The 15,677-nt window shown below is 48.9% G+C and overlaps 1 protein-coding gene across 5 annotated transcripts in view; it reads left to right on the top strand.

Moving 5' to 3' along the window:
• Nucleotides 1-15,677, top strand: part of CLEC16A (C-type lectin domain containing 16A) — a 236,214-nt gene that overhangs the window by 181,395 nt on the left and 39,142 nt on the right. For 4 of the 5 annotated variants that reach the window (XM_021668004.2, XM_012453201.3, XM_064362502.1 and 1 more), the window contains exon 21: nt 20-187. In XM_021668004.2, the coding sequence (XP_021523679.2) occupies nt 20-187 (168 nt within the window). Of the gene's footprint in view, nt 1-19; nt 322-15,677 lie in introns of those variants that run through there. The other variant, XM_012453204.3, reaches the window with a different exon arrangement.

Genomic DNA, 15,677 nt, shown 5'->3' with positions numbered 1-15,677 from the left:
TGCTGTTGTTTGACCGTAGCCCTCCTGGACCTCCCAATCCAGCCCACCACTGAAGTCCTGGGGTTTGGACTCGGCTCCTCCAGCTCCACTCAGCACCTGCCTTTCCGCTTCTACGACCAGGGGCGCCGGGGCAGCAGTGACCCCACCGTGCAACGCTCCGTGTTTGCGTCTGTGGACAAGGTGCCAGGTGAGCCAGCCCCCCACCCTGCACTGCAGCTGGTTCCTCATGGTGGGCATTCAAGGGCTTTCTCTCGATGGAGCCTGTGTGAATGGCCCTTCCTCTCTCAGAAGCCCAGTCGGCTAGCAGCACCAGCTTCTTAGAATTTATCGAAGCTCAGCTTGAGATGAAACACAGCCCCAAAAATAAATTTTGGCTTTCCCTTTGGTGTTTGGTTTGGTTTTCCAGAGATTTTTTTGGGTATGTGGAAGAACTTCTCAGAATTGACTAAGAAGTTTCTTGGAAATTTCTTGGAAACATTTAAATGATTAGTGATGAGGTTGTGGGAGAGTAATTTCCTTCTCCATGTAAGATGACTAGAAAGAGATAGTGAGTTTGGTTCCTGTTACAACCCCCTGAAGAAGTGAGACTTCAGAAGAAGGCCCTGCTGCCCAGCAGGTCAGCTGTCCACCCCTTCCATGTGAGGGCACCTCCTCCCTCTTTCCCCAAAGCTCATCTCTCACCCTCCTCCTCCCCTCCTTCCAAAACAGAAACTTGAACGGAAAGTTCATTACTGATTTGTCAGAGTGGAAAGGACCACTTCTCCAAAAGACCGAGTTCTCCCCTTCCTGTTCTGACATGTCTGCTTTAAGTCAATCTCTATGCACCCCCATCCATAGGAAGAGAACCTTTCTTTTGACTGCAAAACTTGAGAACACTGGCCAAGCTCTCCCTCACAATGTAACCCCTCCCTGTGTAGGGCTTCAAACTTAAGTTGCAAGTGTTGTGAAATGTTTTCAAAAGTAGTTACTGATTTAAGAGCAGTATGCAGCCATCTGAACCTGCCCAAAATCTGAGTCCTGGTTCCCCCACGTGATTTATTTTAGTTTCATTATTTGATTGAACGAATTCAGTTTTTATATGTATATGCTGTAGGCATATGATTTTTTTAAATCCAGGTAGGACATGATCAAGTGAAAAGTAAGTCTACTTTGCTTCAGAAGTAACCGTTGTTAACAGTTTCTTGCCTGTCTTTCCAGAGATATTTCTTTGTACGTCATGCTTATGTTGTTTGTTTGTTACACATGGGGTATATACCATGTGTCTGATGCCGCACCTTGCCTCTTCTTCTGTAATGGAGAGTGTTACACGTTAACACGTATAAATCAACCTAATTCTTCTTAACTGTTATATGGTATCTTGTCATATGGATGGGCAAAAAAGTCTTTTTTGCTGTTTCGTATTTGGGTGATTTCCAGTGTCTTGCTCTCACAGTGAGCATCCTCAGGGTGTCTTTGTGTAATTGCGCAAATCTGGCATGTCTGCGTGATAAATTCCTAGCAGTGAATTTGCCAAAGGGGAAGGTTTTTAATCTTGGTATACGTATTCCCAACATGAACTCTAGAAAACGGTATACAAATTCACTTTGCCACCCACAGCTTGTGACGGATTTCTTTCTTAAAACCAGTCTTAGGTCTGGGCATGGTGGCTCATGCCTGTAATCCCAGCACTTCGGGAGGCTAAGGTAGATAGGTAGCTTGAGCCCAGGAGTTCCAGACCGGCCTGGGCAACATAGTGAGACCTTGCCTCTAGTATACTTGCCGGGTGTAGTGGGGCGCGCCTTTGGTCTCAGCTACACTCGTGAGGCTGAGGTGGGAGGGTCACTTGAGCCCAGGAGGTTGAGGCTGCAGTGAGCTGTGATTGTACCACTGTACTCCAGCCTGGGCAACAGTGAGACCTTGTCTGAAAAAGAAAAAAAAACAATCTTAGGCTGAGAGACTGATTGTGGCACCGCCTCTGTTTTCAGCTATGAAGTGTGAGATGATTCTGCCTGCCTGTCTTGGGTCTGGAGGATTCTTTGTGTAAAAATTCTACAGGTTGCTTCGTGTTCTGTAGCCATGATTGCTAAGTAAATATAAAGTACGACTGAGTCTCAGTTAACTAAGTACAAATTGACCTGGTAAGAAATGACTTCTTTAGGGTCATGGAGGCATCTTTCAGTTTTGGGACTTACTGATTAAGGAGAAAAGCACAGGCCTTATTTCTGCTTCGATCCCTTTTGAACAAGGTAGAGTGTAAGTAAATAAATAGAGCCAAGTGGCGTGTTCTTCAGCATCTCCATGATCATTTCTCTGTTTGCAGAATGCTTTAGGATGACTTATTGCTTACCTCGTCCACCCTGCGTGGCCTTCCAGTGGAGGGGGAAGATCATCAAGTGCTGGGAGTATGGCCTGGCTCCAGAACCTGGGCCTGACTGGCGGGGCAGTTGGCACAGCTGGGATGCCCCATGTCCTGTTGCTGGTCCCAGGGTCAGCAAGTGTGGGGCTGTGCCAACTGGGACAACAGAAAGTCAAAGGCGGCTGCTGAAGGCGGCATCCAGCCCTTGGCTGTGTCTCCCCTGCCTGTCCCTGGAAGTGCCACTCAGGTGTGAGGGGTGGGATGGAGACAGTCTTATTTATCCCCACCCCCACAAAGAGAAAGGCCTCACTGTCTTCCCGCCTTGGCTTGGCACCAGAGCCGTGGCCTGAAGAGCAAGTTGGAATCCCTGAGCTGTGGCATGGCGGGAGCATAAGCTGCCCCCACCCGATCTCAGTAGTCAGGGTCCCCCACAGCAGCAGCCACTCAGCACCTTGGAATCATTCTTAAATCTTTTCACCCCACTCCCACACCCACCAGCCTGCTTGGCCTCTAGAAAATACTGAAATCTGAGATCTCCCCTCCCACATCTCCCAAGATTGCAACAGAAGCCTCCTCAGGATCCCCAGCTTCTATTCAGCCAATGGGATCCTTTTAGTACTTAAATCAGATTATGTCATACCCCTGCCTCCAGCTTTCTGGTAGTTTCCTGTTGCACTTAGAACAAAATCCACATCTCTCCTTCTGATCTTGGGTGATGGCCGTGAGAGCTGGCTCCAACCAACCAGCCTCTCGGATGAAGTTCCCTCTACCCCAAGCTCACCCCAGCCTTGCCAGCCCCTGCTGCTCCTCTAAGCGAGCATTTCTCACAGTTTTAGCCTCAGCACCACGTGTTTGTTTCTGCGCTTAAAAAGTACTACAGAACTTAAAGAGCTTTCATTTAGATAGATTGTATTTATATTTATGACATTAGAAATTAAAACTAAGAAATGCTTTTAATATATATTTATTGAATAAATCTATTGTATATATGCATAACTGAGTTTCCTATAAACAATAACTCTGTTTTCTAAAACACACACAAAAATCGATTGTGTGCATTTCTGCAAATCTCTTTAATCCATGGCTTAATAGAAAACATCTGGATTCTCCTCTTTGCTTCTGTTTCCTGTCTGTTGTGATAGCATGCATTCTGTGGCTTCTGGAAAACTCCTCAGTACACTCCTGGGAAAATGAACATAAAAGAAAAAATGTCTTAGTATTTTTATGAAAACAGGGATTTCCAGACCACACTTTGAGATCCACTCCTGTATATCACCACGGCCTTCCCTGCCTCAGGCCCTTGCACTGGATGTCTGTCCCCAGATGTTGGTGTAGCTGCCTCCCACTAACGGCTTAAGCTTAGTCTATATGCCGCCTCTTCAGAGGCCTTTTCGGATCAGCCCCTGGCTAGGGTTAGGGTTGCCCCCTCCCTCCATCGCATTGGCCTGGTTCCTTTTATCCACAGCGCTGAGGTTCTTTACCTGGCTGATGCTTTTGTGTGCCTGGTCATAGTCTTTCTCCCCTGCAGAGAGAGTTGCCTGCTTGGGAACCCTCTCTGCAGGGGAGAAAGACTATGCTGTTTACCCCTGTATCTCAGCGCCTACTAGCTCTGTGCTCTTACTCAGTGTTTGTTGAATGAAGAAAGAGCCTGCACTTGTTCTCTGCTCAGCCTTGGAAGAGAGCCCATCAAAGGCCTTCTCCCTTCTCTGAACACTGGCCAGACAAGGTAAGTCCCTCTGGGGCCCTAGACACTTGGTGGTTTAGTCCATGGCACTTTGACAAGGGAACACAAAAGAACTGAGACCCCAGAAGACCTTAAGCAGCATCCCTCGGCTAAATTTCTGTCAGCAAGTGAGCAAGATGTGTGTCCAGGGACTGTGTACCCAAGTGACAGATTTAGGTTGGTTGCATATCAACTGAATTTCACCACCCTCCCTACTCAGAGTTTTACAGAAGCCAAAGAGCAGTGCCAGAGTGGGAGCTGGGCATTGGAAGGGGATTCGGTCATCAGAAGCCCAGCTCAGGTTGGCCTCTGATAGTGTGACATCCCACCACTGCTATTGAGGGCCTGTGGGTGCTGGGGCATGATGCCTTCCCACCCTCCACAGTGGTGTCCCTCCCCATAGGCCACACCGTGTGGAGTCCTTCCTTCTGCCTGGGGAATAATTCACAAGGAAGAAAACAACCCTGGCTGCATGCCCCGGGGTGGCTGCCAGACAAGTATGTTTTATTAGGATACATTTTCCGATTTTATCTGCGGGCCCAGGTAATTGTCATAGAGCAGTTTGTCTCCCCTTTAGAAGCTATAAACGATTATATTTGATGAAAATATGCCTTTCATTTCCTTGGAGGAGATATTAAAGTAGTGTATAAATCAGGGCTAATAGGTGACTAGCCACTTTGGTGTATTTTTCTTCTTCCATTTAACTTAGAAAAAAGATCGCAAATTCTATTTATTGGCCAATTTTATGTTGATGGCTCTCACCCTCACAGAATGTTCAGCTTCACACAGGATTGTGCATGGGCCTGGCTAAGGAGGGGGGTCAGTGGTGGCTGGTATGTGGGGGTGGCCAGGCATGGCCAGGTCTAGACTCTGGCCTGAGCTCCCTGTGGCTTCAAGGCGCCACGCTGCTGTGGCTAGTGCCTCGTGGACCTGGCCCATCGTAACAGCTGCTTCTAGAGATAGATAGACTGCCCCGATGGGCAGGGTGTCCAAAACTTGCTGTAAGGCCACCCTTTCCATAAACTCCAAGTGGACCAGCAGACCCCAGAGTAGAGGCTGTTCCCCAGAAATGACTCAGGGGTATCAGGGGCTGTGGCTTCCCAGAGCAGCTTTGCTTCTCACTCCTGGGCTCCTTCTGGCCCAGAGGCTGCTTCAGGAGGCCACAGGGAACTGGAGCTGCTTACAGGTGTTCCCCTGCTGGGTCGGGGGTGTGGGAAGGGCTGGCAGAAAACACAACCCAGAAGAGCAGCCAGGCAGGTTGACATCTCCTGGCCCTTGCAGATGAGGGCTTAGTGATGTGACAAAAAAGTGACCTGTCTCCGCCTGATTTACCATCACCTGCTCCCCACTAGTCTGTTAACTCCAGGACAGGGACTGCTCTGCATCTTCTGCTGCTCTCTCTCCTGCTTAAAACCTGCCAGTCCCTCCTGTCACCAGCCCCTCTCTGTGGCTCATGGTCCCATGCAGTCTGGCCCCTGCCCCCTTCTGGGATCAACTCCCAGCCCTCGCTCCCCTCAGCTCTCTGCAGATGACCCAGCCCTTCAGCCTCACTGGCTGGCTATCTGTGCCCACCAGGGCCAAGCATGTCCCATCTCAGGGCCTCTGTCTTCATGCTTCCCTCCACCTGGAGACCTCTGCATGACTGCTTCCTTCTCAGCATTCAGGGCTCTGCTACGATACCTCAAAAAGGGGCCCTCCCTGAGTGCCCAGGCCACGCCAGTTCTCTGCATGGCAGCTGGGTTTTGTTTTTTTTTTAATTGAGGTGAAATTTACTTAACATAAAACTAACCGTTTGAAAGTGAACAATCCAGTGGCATTTAGCACCTTCACAATACTGTGCCATCATTCCCTCCTCTAGTTCCAAAACATTTCCATCCCCGCAAAAGAAAACTCCATAGCCATTAAGCAGTCATCCCCTATCCTCCCTCCCCACAGCCCCTGGCACCCACAAATCTGCTCTCTCTCTCTCTCTGTAGATTTCCCTAGTCTGGATATTTCATATAAGTCAAACAATCCGTGGCCTTTCATGCCTGGCTTCTTTCAGTTTGCGTCATGTTTTCAAGGTGCATCTATCCTTCTTTTAGCTGAATAATATGCATTATAGGGATAGACCTTGTTTTGTTTCCCCATTCATCCATCAGTGCACATCTGAGCTGTGCCTGCCTTTTGGCTATTGTGAAGGGTGCTGCTGTGAACATTTGTGCATAAGCTTTTGTTTGAACACCTGTTTTCAGTTCTTTCTGGTATAGACCTAGGAGTAGAAAGTAGGTCATGTGATAATCTAACTTTCTGAGGAGTTGCCAGACCGTTTTCCATGGTCTTCATAGTCCTTAGCTTTAGCTGAAATTGCTTCTTGTATTTCTTGTTCGCTGCCACTCTCCTGTACTAGAATGGAAGGCACTTGGCCAAGGGGTGGGTACAGGGTTGCGGGGACCTCGTTTGTCTTGTCCTTGACAGTACTGATTGGTGCCTATGAAGTAGTTGCTCAGTAGATACTGATGTCTGGGTGGACGGATGGATTGGTGGATGGGAGGCTGGGGGACAGAGGACGGGGCTGGATGAATTGTTCAGTCCTGTTTTCCCAGCAGACTGTAAAACCCTAAGGCTGGGGCATTTCTGTCTTACTCAGGTCTGGTACCCAGTGCCAACTGGTGGGGGCTTGGGTGTGAGCTGGCAAGTTGGACTTCATTGCGTAGCACTAAGCTGGGCTTTACTCACTTCCTTTCCCAGCTTCCTACTGGGCTTTGGGCTCCAGCTGTCTTGTGGTAGACATTTAATACCTCTGTATTACCTGACTTTGAGGTCAGGAGTTTGACACCAGCCTGACCAGTAAGGCGAAAGCTCATCTCTACTAGAAGTACAAAAATCAGCCAGGCGTGGTGGCAGGCACCTGTAGTCCCAGCCACTTGGGAGACTGAGGCAGGAGAATCACTGGAACCCGGGAGGTGGAAGTTGCAGTGAGCTGAGATCGTGCCATTGCACAATCTCAATACCGGGGCAACAGAGTGAACCTCCATCTCAAAAAAAAAGACATTTAACTTTCCTGAGTACCTGGGCCATGCCTTGCTTTTCACAGGTGTTATCTTTAACAATGGCGCTGACAAGGTCAGTTACATGACACAAAGCACTTTAATAGTTCTGTGGGAAAGCCTCACTGGTTCCAAAGGCAGCCCTTGGCAGCTGAGTAACTTAGGAAGAATGCAGAGATGATAGTGTGCTATGAGCCAGCTGAGTTGACCGCGAAGCCTCCGACCACCATCCAGAAAGGAAAAAAGAAAATCAATGTTTCATTCATAGACATCAGTTCAGACTTCTCCCCTGAGGATAATGTTCTAGGTGCTAATGTCATCTCATGGTGGCCTTTCCCAGAAACTAATTTTTTAGGCCTGTTACTTTTCTTGTTTCTGATTATAAAACTGGAGCCAATTCTCTCCTTGCAGCTCCCCAAGGCAAAAAATAACCTTTCTGGAGTCACACCGGCAAGGAGGACCTGGGGCTTCCTCCAGCTTCTCTAGCCAGGCATTAACCCTTTCCCAGCTTTCAGCTCACTGCTTAGAGACTCAGGCAGGTGGGTCTCTCAGGCGGGTTCATGAGTTACAGGAACTTTAAAGCAGAATTTATTGAGCTAAGCACTTTATGCATTATTCTTATTTAAGCTTCCCAACAGCACTCAGAAGGAAGGTGTTACCATTTTCCCTTTCTGCAGGTCAGAAAGCAGCCTGCCCAAGGTCACACCAAATACCCTCCCCACAGCGTCAGACCTTGAGTCCCACCACCATGTTGAACCAACTTTTAAATTCACAGCTGACGTGAATTCCCTTTTTCTGATTTTTTTTTTTTTTTTAGAAATAAAGACCTAACAGCAGCTGCATGAGGCCTCACTGTTATCAGGCAAAATTACGTCCTCAGCTCCAATTCTAAGCATATTTTAGACAGAAAAATTCATATCTGTTTCTGAAAGTGTGAGCTATAGTTTGGAAGAATTAACCATGTCGGCACTTTATATGCATGAATTCTATCCTCCCAACCATCCTGGAAGCTGATATCACTTGCCCTGCCTCACAGATAGGAAACTGAGGCTCAGACCGAGACTGCAGAGCTCACACGAGACAGGCTAAGATCCGCGTCTCCACTTCCCACCTCTAAATCCCATTTGCTTCAAGGCTGGCACTGGTGCAGGTTGAATAGTCCTTATCCAAGATGCTTGGGACCATGAGTCATTTGAATTTTGGATTTGGGGGGCTTTTGGAATATTTGCATTATACTTACTGATTCAGCTTCACTAATCTAAAAATCTGAATTGAGCGGCTAAGCACTTTATGCATTATTCTTATCTGAGCTTCCCAATAGGTCTCAGAAGGACCATGAGTGCTCCCATGGGCAGTTCCTTTGAGTGTGATGTTGGCAGTCAAAAAGTTTTGGATTTTGGATATTCAGATTTGGATTGCTCAACCTGTAATGACTGTGCTATTTCATGTGGCAGCTCTGCCTGGGTTAGAGTGTCGGAGATCAGGAGGATAGGCCCTCCTTAGAGAGGGGCCTCAAGGGATGCCCCTGGTCCAGACAGAATGCCCCACTCCCCTCTTCCATAATCCACCCTAGCATAGACCCACGTCCTCACTCCCCAAGACCCAATTCCAGTGTACTGCAAAGCAGCAATTCAGAAAAATACTCTGTTCTGAGACCACCACTTCCAAACCAGGCTAGCAGTGCAGGGCTCGCCTCTGCAAGTTTGTCCCTGGTATGCATGAACAAAAAGCAGAAAAACGACTTCAAAATCCTGCCTGAACAAAAGCAGCAGGATTTGAGCCCCTTTCAAAGCTTTCTGGCAATTGTCTCTAAGAGATCAGCCTTCAAGTGGTGAGGCGGGGGTGTGGGGAACAGATCCCACTAAAACATCAGCCCTGAGCTGAGTCTAAGGGGTCTCCTGTTTGCCAAGCCTCTTTCAGGGCTCCAGAGCAGCTGTGAAGAGAGAGAGCCTCAGGGAATCTGGAGTTGGGTGCTCACAGCCAGGGAAGGAACCATGTTTTTGGATCTGGGCCTGCAAGTTCTCTCCCCACACACAACATGCCCCCCAAAGACACTTTCCCAGTAGACACAGTAGCGCTTGCTATGGGGAGCCCTCTCTTGCTAAATATGGACACAGCAGGCAGGGCCAGCTGTCTTGCCCAGACACTTTTCTGGGAGGTGGAGGGAGGGAAAGAAGAGAGTTCCAAAGAACTGAGTGTTGCTTCACTCTTCTGGGTCATCACCTAGCTCAGACTGCCAAAGCAACTGTATGCCCAGGAGCCTTCTGGTCATAAGAGTGTGTCAGATGGCAGGGAACACTTCCTGCTTGCTAAGAGAGAAGCCTGTGCAGGAGGTGTGGGGAGAGAACAAAACCCCATATCCAATCTGCGATTTGACCTGGGCCGCTCCCTAGAATGTTCTGTAGGCTCAGGTAGGCCCACAGCAGGGCAGCCTCGCCAGCAGCACAGCACAGGCAGGTGTATGCCAGTGGCAGTGGCAAAGCAAGTGGCTTGGCCACACACCCTGTGTGCTTACTGACACGGGCCTGGCCCCATACGCAGGATAGAGCTCTCCAGCCTCATCTCCCAGCCTCTTAGTATAAGTCAAGCACATTTAGCACAGAACAGTCAGAAAAGACGGGAAAACACAAAAGATCGAACTCACCAAATCTTGCCACACTGGGGTGTCCATGATCAGTTCCAGCGTCCTTTTTTTTCATTGTTTTTTCTGTTCATTCACAGTGGAGTTTCTTTTTCCAGCAGTAGAGTATTTGCCCAGGTGAGAAGCAGCAGAATGAAAGAACCCAGCACAAGCCAGAGAGTGTGGGCCCAAGTCCCAGCCTTCCCCATCCTCGTGAAACTTGTTAGGTAGCCTTGACCCATTTAGTTTACCTCATTGGATCTCAGTTTACTCATGTAAGAAATGGGTGATGTTCAACAATGTGAGTGGACTTAACAACTGAACTGTACTCTTAAAAATGGTTCAGATGGTAGGTTTGGTTATGTGTACCACAACCGAAAAACAAAGATGGGATGAAAATGGCACATACCTCATTAGGCTCTTGTGACATAAAATGAGTTCATTCACCTGAGTGCCCAGAACAATGCCTAACCCATGTAAAACATGCAGCAGAGGTTAGCTGCTCTTGGCATTTTGTTGCTGTTGTTGTTATTGTTATTGCTGAGCCTTGGGACCCGAGAAAATAGGTTCCTTTTTAACACATTAAATCAGTTTGCACAAACAAAATTACGAGTGCAGTAGCCCCTTCTGCTGTCAGTAACAAAGATGCTGCAGTGGCACAGAGTTGCTCTTTTCACAAAGGCTTTCCCTGGACGTTGTTAAAACACTGGGGTGTAATGGAGCAGGCAGAATTTTCCTCCTCACACAGAAGAGGTTGTGTGTTTTGCCTGAGGCCCTACAGCTCGCAGTGGCTGAGCCAGGGCAAGAGAAGAGCACAGATCCATCCCCGAGGCCTCCAGCCCAGCACACATCCTGTCCCCTGGGGTGCTGACTGCCATCAATGACACTGCGCCCACCTGAGCCAGGCAGTCCCCATGGAGCACCTCACAACAGCTCTGGGAAGCCAGTGTCATTCCTCAGTGCCCAGTGTCACCCAGTTCCCAAGTGGTCAGCCAGGGCTCCCCGCTTTATACTCCTTGAACCACCATGCCCTCCTTTCTAAAGCGTATTCAGAGGCAGAACACCTGAAAATCAGGTGTGCTTTGGGAACCTCACCAACTCTTGCTGTATTCTCCATCATGTGAACCAAGAGCACAGAAGTCATCAGAGAACATGACTTGCATCTGTGTCTCAAGTCTTGGTATCTAAAGGAAAAGTCCTTGAAATCACCCAAGGAAACATCCTAAGCCTTTTTCTGTTGATATTTGTTTTTCCCTTCTGAATCATTTGTTTTATCAACCGCAAGTTCTCATTAGCAGACAAGTGATAGCAGATGTCAAGGTTTGAAGGCCCCTTTATGGCAGAAAACTCAGAAATGAAAATTTCATAGTCCTTAATTCTATATGTGAATTGATAAAAGTCCACCTTGATTTGATTTTTAGCCTTGAATTATCCCTGACTAGCTCAAAGACAGTACCTTGGAACAAGGTTTGAAACCACTTTCCCAGTTTCCAAGAATTGGAATGCCTTTGGGATCCAAGAAAATGTTAATGCCAGCCAAGCATGGTGACGCTCCTGTAATCCCAACACTTTGTGAAGCTGAGGTGGGTGGATCACCTGAGGTCGGGAGTTCGAGACCAGCCTGGCCAACGTGGTGAAACCCCATCTCTACTAAAGATACAAAAAGTAGTCGGGCATGATGGTGCATGCCTGTAGTCCCAGCTACTCAGGAGGCTGAGGCAGGAGTATCACTTGAACCCAGAGGCAGAGGTTGCAGTGAGCCAACATTGTGCCACTATACTCCAGCCTGGGCAACAGAGTGAGACTCCACCTAAAAAAAAAAAAAGTGAAATAAGCAGTATTGCCAAGTGCACAATTGGTGGGAAGGAGAGTTAGTTAATTCATGAGGACCCACTAAGAATGGGAAAAACCAACTGATCAAAAGGCAGAGATGCAGTAATAATAATAATGGTGCCTCAGAGAAAGGCGGAATTCATTAGGTTTTCCACATGTCCCTTTCCTTCATGCCTCCGATGGCCTCTTCAAAGCACAGTAGCTGCTGAGGGCCAGGGTATGGGACCGCCTGGTGGAAAAGAATTGGGGTGGGGAAAGAATTGGCATTTTTAAAAGGAACTTTTACAATTCCAAGGAAGTGGCATGACACACATGTTGACGAGGGTCAGGAAAAGGAAGGTTGGTTGAACAAGCGTTTACTGAGGCCCTTGGTGAATCAAATAAACACTGCACAGTGCTTACAGAGAAGCCTGGGGTTAGGGAGAGGGACTATGACAAGTCTTGCCAGTGGGTGAGGCTCTGCGACACTTCTGGCAGGGCACGTGCAAAGGTGTAGCTGCAGGGAAGGGGTGAACAGAGATCTGAGAAGCTCAGCAGGGCCCGACGGCAGAGCGCTTTGTGAGCTTGCTGCAGGGTTCAAATTTTATCCTGGAAGCAGCAGGAAGCCATTGAATGTTCTAAGACAGAGCAGGGGGACATGGGTGGTGAAATGGACTTGGGTTTTTTGTTGTTGTTGTTGTGACAGAGTCTCGCTCTGTCACCAGGCTGGAGTGCAGTGGCACGATCTCAGCTCACTGTAACCTCGCCCTCCTCGTTTCAAATGCTTCTCCTGCCTCAGCCTCCCAAATAGCGGTGACTACAGGCACGTACCACCACACCCAGTTAATTTTTGTATTTTTAGTAGAGACAGGGTTTCACCATGTTGGCAGGATGGTCTCAATCTCCTGACCTTGTGATCCACCCACCTCGGCCTCCCGTAGTGCTGGGATTACAGGTGTGAGTCACCACGCCCAGCCTGGACTTGGGTTTTAATTGGAGTTGGGAAAGGCAGGGGAGAAGGGTGGAGTGGGGGGGCCATGAGACGCAGACCCCGTCACTGCACCCTCACAGCTGTGCGTCAGGTGATGCTAATGCTGATGGGCAAATGAGAAAAGCCCCACAGGCTGCTGTGCAGCCTGCCTTACCGCTCTCTGGGCATTTGCCACTGTACTTATAGTATAGGATTATATTGCTTGTTTAAAAAAAACCTAAATGACCACTGCTTTCACTCAACAGCATATCCTGGAGTGCTTTTCATTTTAGTTTGTAGGTGCACCCTCATTTGTTTCTGACTGCTGCAATCATCTGGTCAAACCACTGTTAATTAAGCCAGTCCCCTCCTGATGTTTAGGTGGTGGCCAGTTTTTCATCCCTAAACCAATAATAGGTACCTCCAAGTGCCCTTGAGCAAGGGTTTCCCCAGGGTAAATAATCATGAAGTGAATCCAGGAATAGGCTGTGAAACTAACGGGATTTGCTGACCTCTTTGACTGGGGGAGTGAGAAGCCACAGAGCTAGTTTAAGGCAAAATCTTAAGGAGCCTTGGTTTCTCTCCTCTAATGTTCTCTGTGCATTTAGCTAGCAAGGGCATCTCCATGATTCCAACTTCTGACTCAACAGTTCTTGTGACTTGTCGGTCTTGTTCTGTCCAGGAGGCCTTCAGGAGTTGTGGTGATTGGAAAGGTCCCCAGGAACTGGTGGGGGTCTCCAGGGGTTGGCCCACTCATAGCTTGGCTTGTCATCTCAGACAGAGCCTCCAGGCTTGACACGATGAAGACACCAGTGGGTTCTGTTCCCACCTCCTGGCACCTCTGCTGAGGTTACAGCTTTCTACACTTCATTTCTCTCTATATCCAGAATCCCATGACTAAAATAAAGTTTTCTTTATTTGCAGCGGTCCAGCCACGGCATTTAGTATAAATGTGCTTTTTTCCAAAAACACACAGTATTATTTTCATTTAACATCTCAAATTCCCAAAGGGCCAAAAGTCAGTATTATCCCAGTGTGATGGGAATGGCTGTTTTGCAACATCTCTTCACACTTAAACAGCCTGCTTCCTGAAGCCTCAGAGTCATCACAAAAGCACATTCTAAAACCCATCAACCCGGCTGCTAGATTGTTTTACTGTCTCCATCACTCCCTGCTGTGAGCTTAGTCCTCAAGAGTCGCCTCCTCAGTTTCCATGTTGAGTGTGAGAAATTCACAGCATGATTTGGGGAGCAGATGCTTCAACTGTGTGAACTACGAAGTTTGGACTACCACGTGCAGTGACTCCTCTGAAAATATTTGCTAGTTGGTAAACATTCAGGCTCATGGCATATACAGTCTACTTCTAGCCTAGAAGTCTTTTTTAGGGCCCCAGGATAACAGTCCTGTTTATCGAATGCCAACTATGTGCCAAGCACTGGGTTAGGTGGTTTACACAAAATAAGGAGATAAGTATGTAAATACTTTAGAGTTATTACTCCTGCTTTTACAGCTGGGGCAAGCAAGAGTCAGAAAGCAAAGTCCCCTGCCCAGAGTGTCAAAGTTCGTCCCTGGAGAGCGCCTGCTGCTTCTAACTCTTCTACCAGCTTCCTGAGAACAAAAGTTGTCTCCCGTCCTTTGTTCTTTCTTTTCCTGCTAAGTCCATTTGAAGGCTCTGCAGAGTTTCTAGGGTAACCTACATGCCCCTTTGTTGTGGCTTTCTGAGCACGATGACCTCACCAGCCCACAACTGTGTCTCTGGTGCTGAGTTCCAGGCACACTCCAGCCTGCTGTCTCACGGATGTCCTGTTGAAACTCAGGGACAGCCGGCTGGCAGGAAAAGTCAGTGTGGCTGGAATGAGCCTACCCCAAAAACCCCCACCACACTTCTCAGTAACCCGGAAAATGCTCTGAAATAGTTGACATTTACAAAGTCTCGGGCATTTTGGGAAAAAACATGCTTTTTTTTTTGCCAGATTTCCAGGCTGAAGCCCAAGGGAAATGTCCACAGGCCCAGCACAGTGGTCTAGCGTCTTGAAGCAGTGCTTGGCCTGGTGGAGGCCGTGGCTTGCCCATCCTGCCCTCTCTCCACCTTCTTACTCTACCTCCAGCCCCAGAGTTGCCCTTGGTGCTGATCCAATGCGAAGTACCTGAAAGATTTGCTCAAGCTGCTGGACTTGAGCAGCTTGAATGCCACCATCATCAGAGCACCCTCTGTGCCTAGGTATAAGCCATTGTGCTGTTTAAACTGTGCCAAGGCCCTGCCAAGGGAGCCGTTGCCATCAGGAGGCTAGGGCCAGTCGCCCTGGAGCTAGACCCCCCAGGTTCAAATCCACACCTGCTTCTAGACAGCTGTGTGATGTCAGGAAGTTCTGTGAAGCTCCTGAGCCTCCGTGTCCACTTCTTTGAAATGGGGCTGATGATAGGACCTGCCTCACAGGGTGGGAGCTTAGCTGAGCCAGCATTTTACTCATGCGTGCTTCACGTTATCATAGGGTCATAACGCCCACTGCTGTTGAGGAGGAGGGAGCTGGGGATCAGAGGGATAGAGCTGTCTCCCCGGGGTCGCAAGCTCGGGGTGGCAGGCCAGCACTCCCAGCCTCATGGCCCTGACTGGAGCCCCTTGTAGGGCAGCTGGCCCTGTTCCTCCAGGCTGTTCCACAGGGTCCTCCCAAGTATTCTATCCAGTGCTCTTAGGCTCTTCCAGCCGTATGGACAGCACCAGGCAGGCAGACCTCTGAGCACCTGCTCTGTTGGAGTCACCATGGAAGGTGCCATCTCTGGCACAGTTCCTTCTTCCAGCAAGTGCACACCAAGTGCCTCCTTAGGCCCTCATGCAGAAGGCAGCTCACACAGAGGAGGTAGACATGGAAAAGGATGACCGTGGGGCCAGGGGATAACTGAAGTGGTGGGGGCACCAACAGGGCAAGTCACCCAGAGGGTTCATGCAGCCAGAGCACGGGGTGTGGGGGGCACTGGGTCATGGGGGACCGTGGGAATCTGGAGGGGTGCAAGAGGCATGTGAATTTCATTCTGCATGCTCTGGATGGCCTCAGGGCCCTGAAGCAGGGAAGTGGCTGGACCTGATGCATGTCTGTCTAAGCTCCTTGCACATTCTGAGTGGGAAGTGGATTGGAGACAGCTGTGAGGGGCCATTGAGGTCCCCCCAGAAGCCAGGGCAGCTGAGTGAG

This window comes from Aotus nancymaae, unplaced genomic scaffold (genome assembly GCF_030222135.1).
Source record: "Aotus nancymaae isolate 86718 unplaced genomic scaffold, 86718_ANA_hifiasm-v0.15.2.pri h1tg000049l, whole genome shotgun sequence".
Taxonomy (NCBI): Eukaryota; Metazoa; Chordata; class Mammalia; order Primates; family Aotidae; genus Aotus; species Aotus nancymaae.
The sequence above is the reverse complement of the archived record's forward strand: the minus strand, read 5'-3'. Positions and strand labels throughout refer to the sequence as shown.